At 47.0% G+C, this 24,396-nt stretch overlaps 1 protein-coding gene across 1 annotated transcript in view; it reads right to left on the reverse strand.

Annotated features, from left to right (window-relative positions):
- DPYS (dihydropyrimidinase) overlaps positions 1-24,396 on the reverse strand; it is a 432,875-nt gene that overhangs the window by 30,843 nt on the left and 377,636 nt on the right. Inside the window, exon 8 of the mRNA XM_069621489.1 lies at positions 15,698-15,905. Coding sequence (XP_069477590.1) covers positions 15,698-15,905 — 208 coding nt within the window. The remainder of the gene's footprint in view (positions 1-15,697; positions 15,906-24,396) is intronic.

The raw sequence follows: 24,396 nt of genomic DNA on the forward strand, positions 1-24,396 counted from the left end.
GAAGAAATCATCAGACCATTTAGAAAATGGGCAAGTACTAAGGGCCCAATTCATGGAATCGGGAGCAGAAATGGCACAAGGGCTGCACGCTGAGAGGGCCCCTGCGTGAGGCGTGGCTCAGAAAGAAAATTGCGCCCCCGCGTATTCATGGATTCAAAGGAGCATTACTAGCCGTCCCGCTAGTAAAATCAAGCTGCGCGAGGAATGCCGACAACACGCCCCCACGCACACCAAAAAGCAACCAAATGCCAAACCAGGCACAATCCTCCACGTGCACCCCAGAAACACCATCCAGTGCCCCTGTGAGAAGGCGTTCCCTCCTCCGCAAGCCCAGGATGCACCCCAGCAAAATCGCACGCCTCACCTCGCAAGCCCAGGCTGGACCCAAGCAAAAGCGTGGGCCTTCTCTTGCAAAGTCAGACTGCTCCCCAGCGTCATCGCGGGCCTCACCTCGTCGCAAGCCCAGGCTGCTGTCCAGCAAAAACGCGCCCCTCCCTCGCAAGCCCAGGCTGCACCGCTGCCAAAATTCAGCCCCTCCCTTGCAAAGTCAGACTGCAGCCCGGCAAAAACCCGTGCCTCACCTCGCAAGCACAGGCTGCACCCCGGCAAAAATACGGGCCCTCCCTCGCAAAGCCAGAATGCATGCCAGCGAAATCGTGTGCCTCACCTCTCAAGCCTAGGCTGCACCCCAGCGAAAATGCGTGACTCCCTCGCAAGCTCAGGGTGCACCCCTGCGAAATCACGTGCCTCACCTTGGAAGCCCAGGTTGCACCCCAGCAAAAACATGTGTTTACCTCGCAAGCCCAGGCTGGACCCATGCAAAAACACAAGCCCTACCTCACAAGCCCAGGCTGCACCCTCCAGACTGGACACCACCCCCAGCCCCACTCACCTGTGAGAACCGCCAAGGCAGCCCTCTTCAGACTGGACACCACCCCCAGCCCTCTCCAGACTGGACACCACCCCCAGCCCCCTCCAGATTGGACAGCACCCCCTAAACCCCCTCACATGTCACCCCCAGGCAGACCCCTCCAGACTGAACACCCTCCCCCAGGCAGCCCCCTCTAGACGGGACATCACCCCAAGCCTCCTCCACACTGGACACCATCCCCCAGCCCCCCTCACCTGTGACACCCCCAGGTAGTCCCCTCCAGACTGTACACCCCTCACAGCCCCCTCCAGACTAGACACCACCCCCTAATCCCCCTCACATGTGACACCCCCAGGCAGCCCCCTCCAGACTGGACACCCTGCCACAGGCAGCCCCCTCCAGACAGGACACCACCCCCAGCCCCCTCCAGACTGGACATCACCCCCCAGGCCCACTCACCTGTGACATCACCAGGCAACCCCCTCGAGACTGGACACCACCCCCAGCCCCCCTCACCTGTGACCCCCCCAGGCAATCCCCTCCAGACTGGACACCACCCCAGCCCACCTCACATGTGACACCCCGCCAGGCAGCCCCCTACAGACTGGACATCTCCCAGAAAGCCCCCTCTAGACTGGACACCAACCCTGATTCCACTCCAGACTGGAGCCCCCCCACCTGTGACAGTCCCCCAGGCAGCCCCCTCCAGACTGGACACCACCCCCATCCCCCTCCAGACTGGACACCACCCCCAGCCCACCTCATATGTGACATCCCCCCAGGCAGCCCACTCCAGACTGAACACCACCCACCAGCCCCCTCCAGACTGGACACCACTCCCAGCCCACCTCACAAGTGACACCCCCCCAGGCAGCCCCATCCAGACTGGACACCCCCCAGGCAGCCCCCTCCAGACTGGACACCAACCCCAAGCCCCCTCCAGACTGGAGCCCCTCCACCTGTGACACTCCCCCAGGCTACCCCCTCCAGACTGGATACCACCGCCATCCCCCTCCAGTCGGGACACCACCCCAAACCCCCTCCAGACTGGACACAACCCCCAGCCCCCCTCACCTATGACACCCCCCCAAGCAGCCCCCTCCAGACAGGACACCACCCTCAGCCTTCCTCACCTGGGATACCAACCTCCAGCCCCCTCCAGACTGGAGCCCCCCCCACCTGTGACACTCTCCCAGGCAGCCCCTTCAGACTGGACACCACCGCCATCGCCCTCCAGACGGGACACCACCCCAAACCCCCTCCAGACTGGACCCAACCCCCAGCCCCCCTCACCTATGACACCCCCCCAAGCAGCCCCCTCCAGACTGGAAACCACCCCCAGGATTCTTCACCTGTGATACACCTCCAGGCAGCCCCCTCCAGTCTCCCACAATACCAGTGCAATGCATGTCTGCAGTTTACCTGAACACCAATATGTCCCCCGCAAACACGATCAACAGGAAGCACCAGAGATACTGTGCACGCAGGTGTCGGATGTCAGGGAACAGAGAGGTTTTACCCCCTTAGCTTTGCAGAAAGTATGCTTCTGAGACGGATGTCTGCATGCATGCCCCAGATATTTCTCTCCATGTGTGCATTGAGACATCTTTGGATTTTAAATGTGCTCTTACTTGCATTGTGTGTTGTATTGCTGTCTTGCAGACCTTGCACATGCAATGTTACTTGTGTCTGTGACGTTCAAGGATGGCAAGTGTGCCAGTTGAGTTAGTGTTGGCCACGTCATGTGCATGCATGATGCTCATGTGTATGTGTGCAAAATGGAAATGTGTGACTATGCATCACTCACGCCTGGATGCAACACGTGCATTTGGATATCTGGCTTAGTCATGTTGAGGAATTGCAGTTCACAGGGCTCTGATGTGATTGGTCATGGCACTGCCTGGGCCCTCTGAGTTGATGTGTGTGCATGACGACATGTGTATGTGCTTGCTGCTATGGCATGTTCGCATGTGCAATTGATGCATGTGTGTATAGCATATGCAATAGATTGGTTGTGACAGTGGCATGTCGTTTGATGTGATCATGTGGAGTGATGGCCAAGCAGGTTTCTGCTTGGATGCGGATTGCATGTCCATGCCCATGTGTGTCCATGTGTGTGGGTGTGGAGGTTTATGGTTGTTCCCTTGACAATTCATTTCCTTGTGAATGTTGGTGATGCCATGCTGCCTTTGGTGCAGTACACTGATGTTGCTGTTCTGTGTTTCCTTTTCCACAGTTGCAACTGATGAAGTGGGCGAAAGCAGTGCTGTGGAGCAAGGGTGCAGGGTTGCCTCCACCAGACAGAGGCTCAGGCCACAGCAACGCACCCATGACAGCTAATGTTCGGGGAGCGATGTGGCTTGGGCAGCGCTGGTGACGTTGGTCATGGCTGCTGGGGGTACATCCAAGAAGGTAAAGGTGGGAATGGACTCCTCAGCAGTGGTGGAGCCAGGTGATGCCACATAGGGGCCATCTATGGGGGAATATGCCCTGGAGTCATCCAGTTTGATGGAGTGTAGGGGGAGGAGTTGGCCGTCGCAGCCTAGCCCATGGGGTTAGATGGGGGTTTTGAGGTGGGCTTGCATACTGCAGTCCTGTCCCAGGCGCATGAGGCTATGCAGGCCAATGTGGAGGTGCCTGTGCAAAATCTTGTCCCTGGGCCATCCAATGCACAGTCTGTGCATGCCGGGATGCCTGGACCTAAACCCATCCCCCGTTATCGGCAGAGGTGTCCACCTAGACATACTGGGCCTCATTCTGAGGTGGGTGCAAAGGGATACCGGGCACCGGTAATGACACTGGTGCCAGTAATCCCTTTGCGCCCTATTACGAGGTCCCTTAGCGGGTCCCTCCCTTAACGCCTGAATTATGGATGGGACTCGTTAAGGGATACCGGGGTCAATAACTGTACCGCAATTTGCGGTACCGTTATTGCCGCCTTCCCCCTTCCCATTGAGCCCTATGGGGGCTCAAATGGGAATGGGGAATGGCTTTTACAATGGGGACTTAACGGTCCCGCCAAGGACTGGACCGGTAAGTTGTCATGGGCGCTACTCCCAAGGGGCCAGGACTGGCCCAGCGCCCTCGGAAGCAGACCCGTCTTCCACTACTCCGGACCCAGCAGACCCCTACATGAAGGGTTTCAGTCACGGCGCCATAGGCGCCGGGCTCATATTGATAAACAGTGTAATAATGCTTGGGTGGACTTACCTGAGGCAGACCATGCTGCATATTTACCCAGAACAATCCAGTCTGGTTGAAGTCCCCAGCCATCAGGGCTGGGAGGAACTATTCCCTCCATTCAGGAACTCTTTTCTTATCTGGGTGGAACCGGTGGAAGAACACACACTGGAAGCACTTCTCTGCTATTTAAACCACGCCCGATGGAAAACACATGCTTCGCGTTATTCTGCAGCAGCAGCAGGGCGCTCACCGAGTCGGCTCCTGCATTCCAGGTCCAGAGTCATCTTCAGCTTCCGCGCAGCAACCTGTGGATGAAGAAAGACACAGAACAATACTTACCAGATCCCGGAATCCAGTCACCGGCAAAACCTGCAAAGAATAAACATAAGGTTAGAAAAGTGCAACTTGCTCGCAGCCTCGCCCGCTTACTTGATCCATCCGTGATTGCAACGGAGCTAACCACGGCCTTCTCTTCGGCAGCTTCTCTGCACCTGAAAGGCAAAGGACATAATTAAAAAGGGGTTCGGGTGAAGGCAGTTGCATTCATCTTAACTTACCAGTTTTTGCACGCACAGAAGCGGCCGCATCAACCGCAGCATCCTGGCACCTGAAAACTAGAAAAAGGACATTATTAGAGGTGCCATTAAAAGCGGCCAACGATCATTATACGTACGTGCATCGGCACGTGCAGTGGCAACGGATATAAAGCCCGCAGCATCCCGGCACCTGAAAACTAGAAAAAGGACATTATTAGAGGTGCCATTAAAAGCAGCCAACGAACATTATACTTATGTGCATCAGCACGTGCAGCGGCAACGGAAAACTACGCCCACAGCATCCCGAGGCCTGAAACAAAGGAAAAGGGACATTATTGAGGTGCCCATCTTTTAAAGCCTAAAGACTACAGTATACTTACAGGCATCCGCTCGTGCAGTAACGGCGGCATCGCTCTTCGGCATCCCAGCACCAGTGCCACAACTAAGGCCGCAAAAGACTTGAGCCTCAACATTGAACTCATCCAGTGACGTAACTGGAATCCACGCACCCCTGCACCAGACGCAGGATGGAGAGCTCAGCATTTATACGCCTAAGGTGAGAGCTCGCCGAGACAAGTAGAAAGCTAGGCTGTGGGAGAAACTGGCGATTGGTGGGAGAAGAAATCCCATCAAACGGTGATTAACCCTTTTTCTTCCACCTGCAGAAAACTTACCCTGCAAGTCAGACATTCGATAAGAGGAAGCCCAGTCCTGAGAGTCGTCCGAGCTCTACGCTTCTCAATTGAAGAAACGATAGCAGCCCAGCCGGGATCAGCGCCTCCGTGGGAATCAGGTGAGCGTTACAGAACGCGAAGCCCACCAATAACCTCCTACCCAGGCGCTATGGAAACTTCCGACACAGACCAACTGGCCCAGTTATTAGGGGAATTAAGAGCTGAAGTTCATGCTGCCCACCAGGAAACGAATGCCCTTAGGAGGGAATTGATAATATCAAAAGAATGAACTGATGCTCTCGCCAGACAGTTATTACAGACACAAGCGGGGCAAACCCCGCTACCTAATTCAGGAGGGAGCTATATCCCAGCGGCTTCAGCCAATCCTGTTCAAATCAACCTACCCGGAAATGTGCCATTGGCACCGCCTGAACGCTTCTCTGGTGACCCTAAAAGGTTTGCAGTGTTTATAAATCAATGCCGATTGCACTTTCTTTGTAGACCTGCAGCCTTTCCGACTGACCAGACTAAGGTAGCCTTTGTGCTTTCGTATCTTAGCGGCAGTGCCGCTGATTGGTCGATCCCTCTGGTTACACAGGATGACCCGATCCTTCGTGATTTCCCGACCTTCCAGGCAAATATGGAAAGACTTTTTGCAAGGCATTCCCAGGGGCAGGCCCTGGACAACGAACTCCTTTCCCTACGACAGGGCAATCAAGATCTTTTGGCCTACATTGCATCATTCAATAGGCTAATCGTGGAAACCAGATGGCCTGATGACAAAAGAATCACGCTTTTTCACAGGGGTTTGCGTGGCGAACTCAAAGACGTCCTTGCCCAGGTAGTGAATCCTCCTCAGGATTGTTCAGAGTACATTGATTTGGTGGTCCAATTGGATCACAGACTACAAAACAGAAAGGCGGATCGATCCAGGTTTGAAAGTCACACCAAAGGAGTTGAAGCCATCGAACCTATGCAAATTGGGGTTGTAAAGGGTCCCCTAACCCAGAAAGAACGCGACAGGAGACGACAAATGCAACTATGTCTCTATTGTGGAAATTCAGAATATTTTCTTTCGAGATTGCCCGGTGAAACCACCTAAGAAGACAGTGGAAGCTTCTGATAAGAGTTCTGAAAAGCCTGAGCCGGGAAACAACCTCGCCCGACAAGTGTAGAGGTCCGCTTGCCGAGCGTAAAAACCAGTTCTTTGACCTCGCACTTCATAATGCCAATGGTCCTCGTAAACCCAGAGCAACCAGATCGTTTGCATGCAATTAAGGCATACATTGATAGCATAGCAGTTGGAAATTATGTGGACCGCGAATTGGCTTCCAGGATGAACTTACCTCTTTGTCCAAAGGTGGTTAAAGACGTCATTACCACGGTGGATGGGACGGAAATCGCCTCCGGACCAGTGACCCATAACACTATTGAAGTGACGATACTAGGCCAAGACGGGCATCAGGAGGTAATTGTGTTCGACGTGATCAAGGCTCCTCAATTCCAAGTAATTCTAGGGATTTCTTGGTTGGAGAAACACAATCCTCAGATTGATTGGCGAGCAAAGACGATAAAGTTCCCAGAGTGCACACCAACTTGTTATCCACAACCCAACATTGGCCTAGCGTCAGTGACGGCTGACGGTCCACAATTACCTCTAGAGTATCAGGAGTTCCAAGATGTTTTTCAAAAGGAACAGGCTAACACCTTGCCACCCCACAGATCATACGATTGTCAGATAGATTTGTTACCCGGTGCAACTCCCCCTTGCAGTAGGATTTACGCCCTTACCGAGCCTGAGAACCTTCATCTGCGACAGTATTTAGACCAGTACCTGGCCAATGGCTTTATCCATCCGTCGAAGTCCCCTGCATCCTCGGCTCTGTTCTTCGTACCAAAAAAAGAAGGTGACCTCAGAACCTGTATAGATTATCGTGCTCTAAACCAGATAACAGTAAAAAACCGGTACCCCTTACCCCTGATCCCGGAACTCCTTGACCAGGTAAAAAACGCCTGTATTTATACTAAGCTTGATCTCCGGGGAGCTTATCACTTGGTACGGGTCAAGGAAGGAGATGAATGGAAGACGGCCTTTCGCACTAAGTATGGGCTATTTGAATACCAAGTGATGCCCTTTGGACTATGCAATGCACCGGCCGCCTTCCAATATTTTATGAATGATGTCCTCAGAGAGCTCATTGATGTCTGCGTTGTCGTCTACATAGATGACATTCTTGTGTACTCATCTTCAGAAGCTGACCATCGAAATCATGTTAGGGCGGTCCTTGAAAAACTTCGCCAACATAAACTTTTTGCCAAGCTCGAAAAATGTGTTTTTCATGTCACTGAGTTCGAATTTTTGGGATTTATTCTGACACCCAAAGGAGTCCACATGGACTCGAGAAAAGTAGACGCTATCCTCAAATGGCCGTCTCCTACTTCCGTGAAAGGCGTTCAAAGCATGCTAGGCTTTGCCAATTTTTACCGTAGATTTATTCCAGAGTTTTCACGAGTGGTACAACCCATCACCGCCCTCTTAAGAAAAAATAAACGCTTTGAATGGTCCGCAGAAGCAGAACAAGCCTTCCAAGAGCTAAAGGCTAAATTCACCTTGGCGCCAATACTGAAACACCCACGCTCGGACCTCCCTTACATCGTTGAAACCGACGCCTCCAGTTTAGCAATGGGAGCAGTCCTATCACAAAGAGATCCAGAGACTAACCAACTGCATCCTGTGGCATTCTGGTCTCGGAAGTTCTCGGCGCCTGAGATCAACTACACCATCACAGACAAAGAGCTTCTAGCGATTAAATCAGCCTTTAAGGCATGGCGGCATTATCTCCTCGGGGCCAGACACACCATCACTGTGATCACCGATCATCGAAATCTGCAGTATCTGAAAACCGCCAAGGCTCAATCCTCCAGACAGCTTCGCTGGGCTCTATTCTTTGCTGAATTTGAATTCGTGAACACTTATCGCCCCGGCAACAAGAACGGCAAAGCGAATGCTCTTTCCCGAATTGGAATGGGAGATAACGTTGCCAATCCAGAACCTGTACCAATAATTCCTGAACAAAGGATCGTGGGTCTGATTTCTTCACAATCCATTGAGGATATTGAAGAAAAAACTAAAGAACTTGTAACCTCACCAGACTTATTGAACTGGTTACAAAAAGGAAAAGATTTCACCGTAAGCAATGACTTGCCTTATTTCCAAGGACGATTGTTCCTACCACACGCCGATTTACAAAGACAGGTAATCTCCTGCTAACATGATTCATTAATTGAGGGTGACCCTGGCATTGCCAAAACCACAGAAAAGGTGAAGAGACACTTCTGGTGGCCTTCATGGAGAAAAGACATAAAGGAATTTGTGATGTCCTGCGGTGTGTGCGCTCAAAACAAGAGTCAGAAGAAGAGGCCGGCTGGTCTTCTGCAACCATTAGACATCCCACCGTGTCCCTGGAATACCCTTTCCATGGACTTCATCACAGACTTACCCTCCTGTTCCGGGTACAACACCATTCTTGTTATTGTGGACCTGTTTTCTAAAATGGCCCACTTCATTCTGCTAAAAGGCTTACCTTCAGAATCAGTCCTAGCGAAAGTATTTCTTGAAAACATCGTCCGGCTACACGGCTTCCCGTCAGTACTAATCTCAGATAGGGGGAGCCAGTTTATTTCCCACTTTTGGCGTAGCTGTTGTCGATTAGCTCAAATCGATGTAAGACGTTCGACCAGCCATCATCCCCAGACCGACGGGCAAACCGAGAGAACAAACCAGACTATCGAGCAATATTTACGATGCATGCTACAACAGTCGGAGAGTAACTGGATGGACATCCTTTGGATAGCTGAATATGCTTACAACAATTCAGTTCATTCGGGTACCGGGAAGAGTCCCTTCTACATCTTGTATGGGATTCATCCTCGAACCTCCAACCTTGATCCACCTCAAGATCTTGGAACACCCGCCGTGGATCAATTGCACACCGTTATTACCCAAGCTTTTAAGGAAGCGACTGCACATCTACAACAAGCTAAAGAGAGGTACAAAAAAGGAACAGATCAACACCGAAGCAATGCCCCTCAATACCAGGTTGAGGATCAAGTCTGGCTATCCACCAAACATTTATCGCTTAAAGGGCCTCGCACCTTCAACCCCAAATACCTGGGACCATATCCAATTACGGCCATAATTAATCCAGTGGCCGTTAAATTAGAATTGCCAACCCATATGAGAATACATCCTGTATTTCACGTATCTCTTTTGAAACCCATGCAACCTGGAACCAGATTGACCAATCCTCCAGAACCCATCCAAGTGAATGGGGAGCCCGAATTTGAAGTAAAAGACATTTTGGACTCTAAAATCATCAGATCAAAGCTATTCTACCTAATCGACTGGAAAGGCTACGGACCTCAGGAAAGGTCATGGGAACCCTATGACCACGTCCATGCTCCTCGTCTAGTCCAGAAATTTCACCGAACCTTTCCCGATAAACCAAAACCCCCGGGGAGGATAAGTTTGGGAGGGGCCTTGAGGGGGGGTGCTGTCATGGGCGCTACTCCCGAGGGGCCAGGACTGGCCCAGCGCCCTCGGAAGCAGACCCGTCTTTCACTACTCCGGACCCAGCAGACCCCTACAGGGGCCCTTTGGACCGTGTCCTGGCGCCTTTGGTGCCAGACTCATGAAGGGTTTCAGTCCCGGCGCCTGAGGCGCCGGGCTCATATTGATAAACAGTGTAATAATGCTTGGGTGGACTTACCTGAGGCAGACCATGCTGCATATTTACCCAGAACAATCCAGTCTGGTTGAAGTCCCCAGCCATCAGGGCTGGGAGGAACTATTCCCTCCATTCAGGAACTCTTTTCTTACCTGGGTGGAACCGGTGGAAGAACACACACTGGAAGCACTTCTCTGCTATTTAAACCACGCCCGATGGAAAACATGTGCTTCGCGTTATTCTGCAGCAGCAGCAGGACGCTCACCGAGTCGGCTCCTGCATTCCAGGTCCAGAGTCATCTTCAGCTTCCGCGCAGCAACCTGTGGATGAAGAAAGACACAGAACAATACTTACCAGATCCCGGAATCCAGTCACCGGCAAAACCTGCAAAGAATAAACATAAGGTTAGAAAAGTGCAACTCGCTCGCAGCCGCGCCCGCTTACCTGATCCATCCGTGATTGCAACGGAGCTAACCGCGGCCTTCTCTTCGGCAGCTTCTCTGCACCTGAAAGGCAAAGGACATAATTAAAAAGGGGTTCGGGTGAAGGCAGTCGCATTCATCTTAACTTACCAGTTTTTGCACGCGCAGAAGCGGCCGCATCAACCGCAGCATCCCGGCACCTGAAAACTAGAAAAAGGACATTATTAGAGGTGCCATTAAAAGCGGCCAACGATCATTATACTTACGTGCATCGGCACGTGCAGTGGCAACGGATATAAAGCCCGCAGCATCCCGGCACCTGAAAACTAGAAAAAGGACATTATTAGAGGTGCCATTAAAAGCGGCCAACGAACATTATACTTATGTGCATCAGCACGTGCAGCGGCAACGGAAAACTACGCCCACAGCATCCCGAGGCCTGAAACAAAGGAAAAGGGACATTATTGAGGTGCCCATCTTTTAAATCCTAAAGACTACAGTATACTTACAGGCATCCACTCGTGCAGTAACGGCGGCATCGCTCTTCGGCATCCCAGCACCAGTGCCACAACTAAGGCCGCAAAAGACTTGAGCCTCAACACTGAACTCATCCAGTGACGTAACTGGAATCCACGCACCCCTGCACCAGACGCAGGATGGAGAGCTCAGCATTTATACGCCTAAGGTGAGAGCTCGCCGAGACAAGTAGAAAGCTAGGCTGTGGGAGAAACTGGCGATTGGTGGGAGAAGAAATCCCATCAAACGGTGATTAACCCTTTTTCTTCCACCTGCAGAAAACTTACCCTGCAAGTCAGACATTCGATAAGAGGAAGCCCAGTCCTGAGAGTCGTCCGAGCTCTACGCTTCTTAATTGAAGAAACGATAGCAGCCCAGCCGGGTCAGCGCCTCCGTGGGAATCAGGTGAGCGTTACATAAGTCCCCATTGAACGAGGGTGGACACGGTCCCGTTATTGGTGCTAGTCATGGCGCAAAAAGCGCCATGAATAGCACCAACCTCGTAATGAGGCCCACTCCCCCTTACCATGTGATGTATACATCTGGGATTATGTAATGCGCCTGCTGGCTGGGTTGACGAGGCGGACAGGTGTAATTTGTGATGATGTGCAGGCTACTTGTAGTCTGCTTGCACATTATTACAGTGAGCTATAATGCCTTGTGTCCTGGCTTGCAACATACCTGTTCCATGGTGTACTCCATTGGATGTTCACTGCTGCGACCACCTCCTCGTCTTCCTCCTCTGTGCACCAGTCGTCCTCCACAGTGCCATACGGCACAAATACCATCAGGGGCCCCTGTGCACCAGCCCCATCCTCAATACCCCATCTGGTGGAGCTCACATCCCTGCCCACGTTGGGAGTCCAAGGGTCAGCAGCTGATATGCCCACGGTGCCAACCCAGGCACTGACAGGGGCACAGGCAATGGAGGGACAGCAGGCACCTATGATCGGTGCAGGTGCCGTACACCCCCGTGGATCGGCATCAGCTCGTAGGGTGTACCAACGTAGCAGGCACCGGGCACTGGGCCAGCAGGAGGCAATGAAGATGAGGCGAGTTTTGGCAGGGCAGACCACCCACAGGAGGCAGCTGGGAAGAGTGAGGCAGGGGGCACACGTGGACATGCGACACAGATTGTCTTCCGTGCTCCAGTGTTATGAAGGGCAGATTGTGGCAGAGAGGCAGAAAGCACAGGAAGCAGGTGATGTCCATGGCTGGGATTGCACTGCGTCGTGCAAGGAGGCGGGCTGCCATCCTGGAAGCCACTTGCAGGGAAGTGCAAGTGATAGAGATGTGAATGCTGGCCAACCTGCAAGCCCTCCAGACAAGAACGCCTGAGGGGGGTGGGGCTTGGCGTAGGACCAAGCCCTGGGAGAAAGGATGATTGAGATCTTCGAGTGAGACTAGCCTGCTGCCTTTGTGAATAGTTATTTATATGCAGGTTTACTTTTTTATTTATTATTTTCCCCCGACTTGGCAAACTTTCCTTCCCAGTTTTTAATATATATAGTTAGTTAGGCATAGTGTTTTTATTTCTTTTCCTATTTTTCCCTGAACTGCTTTGACCTTCATTCCCCGTTTTAATTGTAACAATGTATATGCAATACATATTTGATTTAGTTACATTCCAAGCTTGTTGCAATTCATTTGTGTGTCGGCAACTTTGATAGTTCACTTGTCAGCCAGTGCATCTCTCCATTGTAAGTCATGTGTCTTGTGGCATGTAGTATGCATGTGTGTTGTTGTTGCTGTGATGGCTGTGGCAAGAAGGATGCACATGTGCCTGACATGTGGGGTGGGTCCATCAGATGGCTGGATCTGCACTGTATGTTTTCATTTACTTTTAGCTGTGTAGCTGCACTGTGTGTTTGCCATCAGTGTGGTTGGGGTGGAGGGAGGTGGGCTCACTATGGAGGTGTTCCATGGTTCTGTTAATGGCACTTTTGTTTGTCATTGCTGTGTTAAACCCATGTCATGCAGACATGTCCACCAGCATGTACAGTCACACACTGCCTTCTCTCATGTGTTGATGCCCCTCGGACACTGGACTGCAGTAGTGAGCCATGTTTGCTCTTTCTGAGTGGCAACACAATTCTCCGGTCTTTGTGACTCATGCACTCTCAGTCTGCCCTCCCATCACCCATGCATGGGCCTGTCATGTTATTGTTCCCTGTCGGGTAATTTGACACCCCTTCCACCCATGCCACTGAGGCTCAGGCGGTGACGCACCTAGCCATTGTTTGTGTATATTTCATATTTATTAGTAGGTTTACTTCTGTCGTGGGCACTCATTCAGTTAGTGTGCTTTGATGCCTTGCCAATGTGCCATGGCCAACATGCACATGCCACTTTCCATTGCATTCACTTGTCACAGGTGTGTGTGGTGGGCTGGTTAAGGTCTTGAGTGGTGTGTCAACAGATGCGCCAGTCCTGGATGGATCTCTGGTGCTTCCTGTTGATCGTGTTTGCGGCGGACATATTGGTGTTCCACTTCATGAAGCTGGCAGATCATGGAGGTTCAGGTAAGCTGCAAATATGCATTGCACTGGTATTGTGGGAGACTGTCGGGGGGGGGGGTGTCCAGTCTGGAGGGAGCTCCCTGGGGGACATCACAGGTGAGGAGGCAGAGGGGTGGGGTCCAGTGTAGAGGGGGCTGCCTGGGGTGGTGTCCAGTCTGGTGGTAGCAGCCTTGGGGGGGGTGTCACATGTGCCTGGGCGTGGTCTCTAGTCTGGAGGGGGCTGCCTGGGTGGTGTCACAGGTGAGGGGGTTGGGGGTGATGTCAAGTCCAGAAGGGGCTGGGGTGGTGTCCAGTCTGGAGGGGGCTGTCTGCGGTGGTGTCACAGGTGAGGGGGGCTGGGGAGGTGTGTCCAATCTGGGGGGGGGGCTACCTGGGTGTAGTCACAGGTGAGCAGGACTGGGGGTGGTGTCCAGTCTGGAGGGTGCAGCCTAGGATTGCGTGTGAGGGCCTGTGTTTTCACAGGGTTACTGCCTAGGCTTGGAAGGGAGTACCTGCGTTTTCACTGGAGTGCAGCCTCAACTTGCAAGATGAGATGCACAATTTTGCTGGGGTGCAGTCTTGCTTTGTCAGGGAGGGCCCGTGTTTTTTCAGGGGTACAGCCTGGGCTAGCAAGGGAGGGTCTGTGTTTTCACCGGGGTGCAGCCTGGGCTTGCGAGGTGAGGCATGCAATTAGGCTGGGGTGCAGTCTGGCTTTGCGAGGGATGGCCTGCATTTTCACTGGGGTGCAGCCTGGGCTTGCGAGGGGAGGCGCGCAATTTCGCTGGGGTGCAGTCTAGGCTTGCGAGGGAGGGCACACCTTCTCACAGGGATACTGGATAGTATTTCAGGGGTGGACGTGGAGGCTTGCGCCTGGTTTGGCCGTTGGCTTGCTTTTTGGTGTGCGTCGGGGTGTGTTGTTGGCTTTCCTTGCTCAGCTTGTTTTTACTTGCGTGACGGCTAGTAATGGGCCTTTGAATCCATGAATACGTGGGGCGCACATTTATTTCTGCACCACAGCTCACACAGGATCCTTCTCGATGTGCGGTCTTTGTGCCATTTCTGCACCTGATTCCATGAATCGGGCCCTATGTAACTTAAGTGACAAATCTTTTTGTGTAAGGTGTTGGTAAGTGCTCGGAGTCCTGAGTGGTAGCACTGTTGTTTAAGTCATTTCTGAGAGTTGTGTAAAAAGGAGACTAGCTCTGCTGTCACATGCATGGCTGTAGATATCACACATTTAGCAGTTTAGTGTGGATGCTCTCTTGGGTGTGGAGTCAAGATTGGTATGTACATGGTTGGTTTATTCTTTACATTTAATTGTTATTGCATTAGCTTATAAATAATGGAATGAAGGGCGGCACAGAGGAAATCACAGTCATTTAGAAACATTTCTAATCATCTTAATGCTCTGTAAAGTTAACTCGCTGAGATTTTGGATTGATAGCCAGTGGACGTATTTGTACTGGTAGTGTAATCCATAGGTCAATATTAATTGCGTGGCTATTTCATCCCACATCAGCAGAATGCCAATGTTTTAAATTACCAGATCGCCCATTAAATTGCTTAAGCAACGTTACCATGTGCTTTTTATTGATTCATTTCACATAACTCAAGCCTGAATGTTTCTATTGTGCTGCTAACAGACACTGAGGTTCTGCAAATGTTTGGTAGATAGCTAGCTATCCGTCTCTTATTCCATGCACAGAAAGGAAACTGCAGCAAGGTTATATGCAGGGGGTTTGTCCCTGGTCTTGCATAATTCATTAGTTAATAATGACTAACATGAACCATAAATTCAATTCCTGTTAGAACTACAGGGGCCAATTCATGGCAGTGAATGCTTGATATGTTAATTCTTGAGTGCTCATAAGATTGGGGCGGGATAGCTCAGTTAACCATAAAGAGCATAATAATACTAACGGGAACATGCATGGGATACATTAGAATACATGTGATCAAATACAAAATAAATTAAGGGACTCTCTATTAACATCATTGGAAGAAATATTGGTGACATGCATTTACATTGATGTTAGAGCAACAGTACAGTATGCCTTAGAATCTGTGTGAATTCATCATTGCTGTAGCACCGTATTTTCAGAGGGAAGGGGCATGGGAAAATAGCACAGGTGAAGGATTTACAGGGGAGTTTTTAACAAAAAAGAAAACAATACTCTAGCATCAATGAATTACACAGATGTTGAGACCGCCGACGCTTAGGTTACTGAGGGACAGACATGGAAGTATATTGCTGTATTTGTTTGACTGACCTCGTCTCGTTGGTGGATTCGCTTGTAGACATATTCAGAGAATGGCTGACGGGGAATGTATCTGCCATGCCCCGCCTCCACGTGCAAGACTCCTCGCTCATACACTACTTTGCCTCTTGAGATAGTGACAAGGGGTACCCCGTGGCACACCATACCTTCAAATATATTGAAGTTAACGGCTTGATGGTGAGTTTTGACAGAGATGGTCCTGGAGAAGAAATAGAGTAGATCATAAGTGCATCATGCCCGATCAACAGCTGGATTTACAGACAAAGCATTAATAGTGATTTAGAAAAATATCACAATTTGGGAATGTTGATATAGATGGGGCCCCAAGAATCATAAGGGCCTAAATTATGCAATGATTCCATACAGGAAGTATTGCTATACTACTGGGCCCAATCCCTTTTTTTGGTGTAATTTTGAGGTTCACTTAAGTATTAGACTGCCACAGGGGATGTTAGAGCTCTGTACAAGGTTCAGTAATTCCCCAAGTAAAAACATTTACATTACAGAATATTGCAACAGATCATACACAATTGGAACCAAAGACATAGATTATTCAAAGGCTAGTGGGGGACAAGGCTTGATGGTCTCGGTGAGGCATTTTAGCAAAATATTATTCCTTGATAAGGAAGCAATCTACAGATCCAACAATAATGAAAAATACACTTCTGGAAGACATTCAAGATGGTATAGTGGAGGCTCCGGTTGGAAAGGATTTGTGTAAATAAACAGTTCATAGAAGCAATTAAGCCTATGCTAATTGGGCATTAAGATTACAAAAATACATTTAGCTGTGAAACAGCTGCAGTATGCTGTTTTAAATTGACAATTTATTTTCTGAAGCAGCATCTTACAGGCATTTCTGCAAGTAGATAAAAAAAAACACAAATGATGGAATTAGTAAACACATGTACACCCTGAACTGTAAGGAGGCATGTAGAATTAGTTGCCTTTATTTCCATTTAATATATGTGAGACCAGGTCACATGTATTATGATATAAAGTGGTCAATTTGCTTTTCCGCCAACGGTGAGTGGAAAACCAAGCAGACTGAACTACAAATGTGTGCAATCAACTCGCATGTATTATGATATAAAGTGGTCCATTTATTTTTCCATAACACTGAGTTTAAAAGCAATCAGACTGAACGGCAGCATACATTTTGGGAGGAGTATATATATTTATTCACTAAAAAAAACTTTGTTAAGGGGACGTTATGGTTAAGTTGCGCTACTAAAAACCTGTGAAATTAACAAAAAAAAACTTTACAAACGTGACATTATGCTTCGAAGTAAAACCAAAAAACCCCTGAAATGTACCAGTTATGGTAGGCAAAGCAACCATAACTGCCCGCACCACTGTGCACTGCTAACACTAACACACAGGACATCAAAGATGACATCACAAATGTCATTGATGACATCACTGATGACATCACATGTGCATTTACTTTTCAGACAAGGGGCTGTGAATGTAATTTTGTCAAAAAAGTATCAGGAATTATCGGGACATGTGTAATAAACTACATACTTCATCACGCAATGTAGTGTTCTAAAGAAAATTCAATTGCAGTGTTCTTTCTAGTACAGGAACCTACTCATACAGAAATGTAGGTATTGGCTGCACCATACACTACAGAGGTGCTATATTTGTAATTTTCCAAAGTTTTCCAAAGCTCCGGGAAATAGTTTTACAGTATAAAATCACCATTTCACATGTCCCATACAATGGCTCTATCTTTCAACATATTGTTTAGCATTTTTGCAACGCTTTTGAGTGATCGATATGGTCACGAGGTGCAAATAAAAGGCCACACCCACGAGCTCATCTTCATTGTACTTCTGGCTATAGCGGATTGAGTTTTGCTGCCTTTACTGTTGTAGCGAAGATTAGCCGACCAATCCTAATGGCATTCATGGCTGCTGTTGCCTCCTCAGCCTCAGCACCACCCCCAAACCCTCCACCATCACCACCTCCCCAAGGGCCTGCAGAGGGAAATACACATGCGGATGTAGAGAGCGAGGAAGAAGAGAATGAGGTGGAGGAACTCCGCATTACAAGCACTCGCCGGGAGTCGTGGGTGTGGCGGTTGTTTACCGTTTTTGCAAACGTACCAAAAGCATGTGCAAACCAGGTCATGTGTAACCAGTGCAACTTGGTGCTGAGTCGCGGGAGACCTGGTGCGTACAGCTTTGGTACGACAACCATGCAGCGACACCTAACTTCGTTCCACAGTGTGGACATTCGCAAGGTCTTACCATGTGAAGAACGTAGTAGGTTGAGTTCCTCCGCAGCATCCTCTGTGTCCCATCCTCGCACCACGAGAGACACTCCTGTGGGAGAGCGCATCCCTCGAGCTGCCTCACAGGCCATTCGCGATGCTTTTGACCCTTACCTTTCGAGGGTCACAATATTGTGTATGTACTGTAACGCAGTACTCTGCAGGGGAGAAAGTCTTCAAAGTGCTTTTGAGACTACGGTCACGGAGCACCAGAAGAACTGCTCCGTACCTAAGTAAGGCCCACCCTACATCTTTCTCTCTCCACCTGCCCTTTCTTTTCCCCATGGTTGGTGTCCCTTCCTTACCCTCCTTTACCCTCCCTCTTCTAGTGTGTTGTGTGTAAAAAAAAATCAAAAAATGGAAAACAACAAAAATTACTAAAAGGGCTCTTTTCAGAGCCGCCTTTCTCAGTTTAACAATGGAACTATCAAATGACCGGTGTAGGCCCCTGCGCATTTTTCAAAAAATCAGTGGACAGTCGTAGGACGCACAAAAATGGAGGGTGCAAGCAGAGCAAAACCAATGCGCTTTTCGCTGGGAGTAAGTGGTGGCTCTGAAAAGAGCCTTTTGGTGGTGTTGTGTGTTTGAAAAACTGTGGATTCGAAAAAGCGTAATGCATAGTAGGTGACTATAATCCAAAAAAGGTTGCAATGCATTTTGTACATTTCAAAGAAAAATCTGATTGCCAGCATATGTGAGATGGATTCCATCTCTGCGAAAAAATGAAAGTGCTGTGAAACAAAATGTTTTCATTGTGGAAAGAGGACATGCCAACATCTCTTAGAAAGGCACAAATAGCCTAATTTACATTGCGCCTCGCTTTCTCCATTTGTGGACCAAATGCAGAAGAACGCAGCCACATTTGTCTTTGTGCTATACGGGAAAAAACTACTTGGCAATTTGGAAACATGTTTCATGACCTTTGCAAGTCCTTCCTTCTTTGCAAATTGCAAAGAAATTCCAGAGACATGCCCTAAACTGTTTCCAATAGTAAACATAAATTGGACCAACGGAACAGGGAATAGCCACTCAACACATTTATCTATTTATAAATACCAATAAATGCTCAATTATCAGTTACAAAACTTTTATTTTCATATCAAAATTCATGTAAAATACTTTGTTAAAACATTTAAACAAAGAGATGTCTACATATTCCACTCAAACTGATTCACTCCTACCATTCATTCCACTTTAAACTTCTTTTTCTACCAGATCAATGGCATAGATATTTATGGCCTCCTATTAGTCAGCCTCAGATTTTATTAACACAGTGAAAAAAGTCCTCCACCCAATAGTCTGATGGATCCTGTGCTCCTAATCACATAGACATAGGTCTACACGTGTTTCGTTTTTCTTTTCGGGACATCAACACTCAACGCCCCTTTATTTTCGCAACCTTCTTCAGGACAAAATATGGGGAGTTTCCTTGTTCCCATTAGCACCAAGTAGGGTGAGTAACACCACCCCAAATAATCATATCTAAATGTTTTGATTTTTGGCAGAATATTCAGGCTTTTTCTTCAAGAGAAGTTCTTCAATTCACAATCCCGGGGGATCAGATATTTCAGATTACCTCATTTGCATATGTTATTTTCAACCTGCATGTGTTATTGTCAACCTGCAGCCATTCTATTCATCAATAGTTGTTTTCCCTGAAAAAATCTTTTTCTTCTTTTTCAAAGCCGCATCTGCGTATCCTCTCGTATTCAGCTTCCGGCGCTTCAGCTTCAGAACCTTCTCCAAAGCAAGCCTTACATTCCAAAAGAACATGGCAATTCCCAAAAAAGATGGTCATTCTACGCATATCTCTGCAAACTTGGAGAATTGCCGCAACATTACAATCAGTCGCAGTGCTCCACACCACCTCCACTCCTCTGACATCAAAATTGTGTGCCACATGCCTACTTTCAGAATAGTGCTGTAAACCATGGACAAAAATATCTCTGAGCACCAACACCCTGTCTATCTCCACCTCTGCCATCTTCACTACATGCACTGTCTTTCGAACAATGTGAACATCTAATTGGCTGATGCCTACAGTCCCCTTTCCATGCTAGATTTGCTGTAGAACCCCACATGTGGCACACCCTACCCGTGGACAAGCGCGGTGTCCGTGCGGCACGTAACTCTTAGCCAGTCCTTGTACCCTTTCCACATCACTCGCGAATCCATTCCCTCATTCGCCACAGCTAAGCAGTCACACAACCATCCACCAATCACATTCAAGATCTCTATATCTAACTCCGTCATCAGAGTTCCGCACTTCAAATGTACTGTTGATCACTCTGAATGCAAGTCGCATATGATTGCAAAGCACCTACTTCAAAAAGTACTGTGCAAATGTAGCGGATTTCTACTTACAGCTCCATGCATATGCACATGCATGAGTACAAACTACAGGTATGCATATTTTATTCAGAGAACATGTGCAACCCTTATGATTCCATTTAAACAATTTAATGCCACTAAATCTGCATAGCCAAAACATACCACCGCTCACCCTTCAAGTGCAAGATTTCCGATTTTTCATTGAGAAACCGCACTACTTCTTACTGTCTCCCGCATAACCTATACATATGTAATAACCCTCCCGATTTAGGCGCGAAACTCTATTTTCCATTAGAAAATGTCACAATTGTTTACTGTCTTACACCTAAATTAATGCTACTTCCAATGCAATCATATGAGAAAAATAAACATTCCCGATTGCTGTGGTGACATCTCCCTCTGACGCTCTCCCGATTTTTCGCATTCGTACTTATAATATGAAAGTAGTCAAATTTTTCCCACCTACTATAATGACGTATCACTTCCAAACCTCTCTGCTATGGACAACACAGCTTAAAACAAGGGAATTTCATTAACTGAAAATTGTACTCATTTGCGAAGCAGGTTCAACTAACATACTGCAAATAACATATGAAGGCTGCACATAGTTAAATTAAATATACACATGCACTGTGTTCAGATGTCAAAGGAGAATACTCCGACGAAATATGCTAAATGAACGTGTACATTAACATCACTGCTTTAAACACACAAAGTTACTAACTTCTTCCTTTTAGAATTGCAGTGAAGACTACTCTCCTGAAAATCAACAGCATCTACACTGCAAAGAACATATCTGAAGAAACCTGGTCATTCTGCAAAAAAAAGTAAGGACAGTACTACCTTTATATTCTTACTGTTCCTCAAATACACGTGTGGGTTATTTATGTAATTTGTGCACCAAATAAAACATTGATTTCTGAACCATTACACCCACAAATCCCCATTTATTAAACAAAGAATAACAGGCAAAATGACACTCAAATCCCTGTGCTTTTGTAACACAAATAACATACAGAAGCCTTACAATGTTACTACTACAAAACAAATAGCTGTTTTAATATTATACCATTACGTTTACTATTAATGCTTCTCCTCACAACTAGCTCACTTTCTACTCTCATCTGAAGCACAGTATAGTAATATACAAACAGAAAAATAGCCTGCCCAACCCATTGTAACTGCCCAATGCACATTCACACACCACCACAATCCGCTTCCCAATCAAAGTCATGCACGCATGCACACAGCACACATACATTGTAAAACAGACCAAACCATGCCTTTGTTTTTTTTCAACAGACCCCAAAGAATACCTACCAAAAAGCAAGTCCATAGAAATGAACGCAGAAATAGAGAAAATAAAAATAAAAGTGTCTAAAGTAAGCATTCATCTCTAGCAGAGTTTGTACAGAACGTTGAAACAAAACAGCTAATACAGTCATTTAGCGAAACAAGGGAAGCTTCAACTACCAAAACTTTGGCTCCTCTATCAAAATGTGGCACGAAACAGAAAACGCTTTACAAAAATTCGGCTATCAGTACTGCTAACAATGCTCCTATGAATCCTGATATACTAGCAAGAACCCATAGTAAAAAAAGTATTTTAGCAAAAATGTTTTGCCACAGAGTAATTCAGAATTTAAGAAGAAGAGGAGCAAAATTATCCTCAACCCTTAAAACCTACCGTAGAAAATTAATCCTAGAAGCTCTCTCTTCTCAAAAGGAAGTTATTTATTTTAGTGTTAAATAGGATGAAACCACTAACAAAACTAAGTACTAAACTACAAAAGAAACTTCTCAATAAACGGAATGTCAACAAAAATTACTTCTTAAATATTTGTGGAGGTGAATGGAGTCACACAACAACCACAGAACCATATTTTAATGAAGAAGCATACAAACAAAATCAAACAAACACAATTGCAATCCATAGCAGTGGACGAGGTTATGAAAAAATCAATAATACCATCCTGGAACAAGAAAAACTGCTTACAAAAGTATCCCCTGAAACTCAGAATTACCTCTCCACGTGCACGTCAATGTGTAACAGTCCTAACAAATCTTTCAAATCTTTACGTCAGTTCCTCAATCAGTATGTGAAAGGTAAAGACAAAATCAAAATGAAAGTGCTGCAAAATATGGATGTATGACCAGTGCGCAAATATACAGGACTACAAGGACATTCATTAGCCTGCATTTCAGGACCTATTTGCAAAAGCAACTTCCATTATATCAAAAGGATATCAATACATCATTCAAATGTAGGAAATCTAGTGTATAAACTGTACTATGCTAAAAGTACAGCTATAGAATTAGCCAATTTTAATAACACTTTTCTGCATGGTACACCCAAATACCTACAAGAAGAAGCCGACCGTATCAGGAGAAAATATTTTGGAAGTGAAAGCCACTTACAAAATGAAACAGTTTTAGAACAGACTAGCAACAATTCTGCACATAGCAACCTTCTGTTACACACATACAAAAAAAGAAATACTAACATTTAAAAGTACATCGGCTGAAGTACCAAACCATGTGTGTGTGTGTTGCCACAGAACATTTCACAAAAGGAACACAAAAACTATAGACGTAAGATACAAAATAGAAGGCAATGAAGATTCCAAATGGTTTGAATTAGCTCTCTACCTTTTAGCAGAAAACAAATACCAAATAAGTGAACTCCTCATATGTTGCAGTTACTGCACTACAAAACTGGAAAACAACCAAACTCCTTCATGTGCTATCACAAATAATTTGGAATTATTCCCACTACCAAAACCCCTGCAACAACTCAATTTGTATGAGAGCATCAACCAAAAACAGCAAAATTACCTCCCTCTGAATTGGTGAAAGGCATTTGTGGCAAAGTATTTTATTTGCCATTAGATCTGACAGAAAATGTGCAGACTCTAGTAGTGCAACGTCCAATAGAGCATTATTTAATTGTCTTAGTAAATGGTGTACCAACAAGAGAAAAAAAAATATGGCAACAACTGGTGGACTTACCTAAAGTTAGACAAGCCTTGGAATATCTGAAAGACAATAACGAATACTACAAAGAAATAAATACTGAAGAAAGCTTAAGGGAAACAACTGAAATAATTCAAGAGTCATCAGAAACTGGTCAATTTGAACTTCTGGATCCTGCTGCAGTATCCACTCTTTTGGACCATTACACAATTCATCCATTGCACTCTAATGAGAGCATAGATGATGCACTAGAAACTTACCAAATGCGACAAACCAAAGGGTCACCAATGAGCATATGGGAAAAAAGTATAGAAGCACAAGCTTTTCCACTGCTATTTCCTACTGGCAAAAGCGGAAGATACGATGATAGACCCCACTCAGATTACGGCATCAGAATACCGCTCATTACGAATGTATTCTCAAGATCCCAGATTTAGACAAAATGTGGAATACATATTCCACCTACTCTTTGAAAGTGAACTAGCAAACCTATGTTACGGAGTTGCACACATATTGCAATCTGGAACCCACTTTCAAAATATGTCAGCTACGCAATTAATGCAAAAAGTGCAAGAAAAAGATGAGGTTTTCCAATCAAGTATAACAAATCTGTTTGAAAACATGCATGTACGAAAGAATACTGGTTCCTACGGCACAGAGATGTACGTTGTATGATCAGAAACCTTGGACCACCCACTTGGTTTGTTACATTAATTTGTGCAGAGTATGCATGGGAAGATTTACATGATTTCCGACGCATATCAAACAACAACAAAACCAACATAGACATACTAACAACTGGAGAACTTTGCTCTCTAGATCCTGTCAATGTGTCAAGATATTTCCATCATTGTTTCATTGCTATGCTGCACTTTATTTGTAATAAAACTGTTCCACCTCGGAGAAGTGCAACACTTGGAGAAAAGAATACCAAGCCAGAGGAGCACCACATATTCACATGCTTTTATGGATCAAAGGTGCACCTAAATTTGGTCAGGACAGTGATGCCACTGTTTTGCAGTTCATCCAAAAATATGTCACTTGTGAAATCCCTTCACAACGGACACATAGTGACCTGCATAGACAGATTTTACAATTTCAAAGACAC

This window comes from Ambystoma mexicanum, chromosome 5q (assembly GCF_040938575.1).
Source record: "Ambystoma mexicanum isolate Mex_15411 chromosome 5q, UKY_AmexF1_1, whole genome shotgun sequence".
NCBI lineage: Eukaryota > Metazoa > Chordata > Amphibia > Caudata > Ambystomatidae > Ambystoma > Ambystoma mexicanum.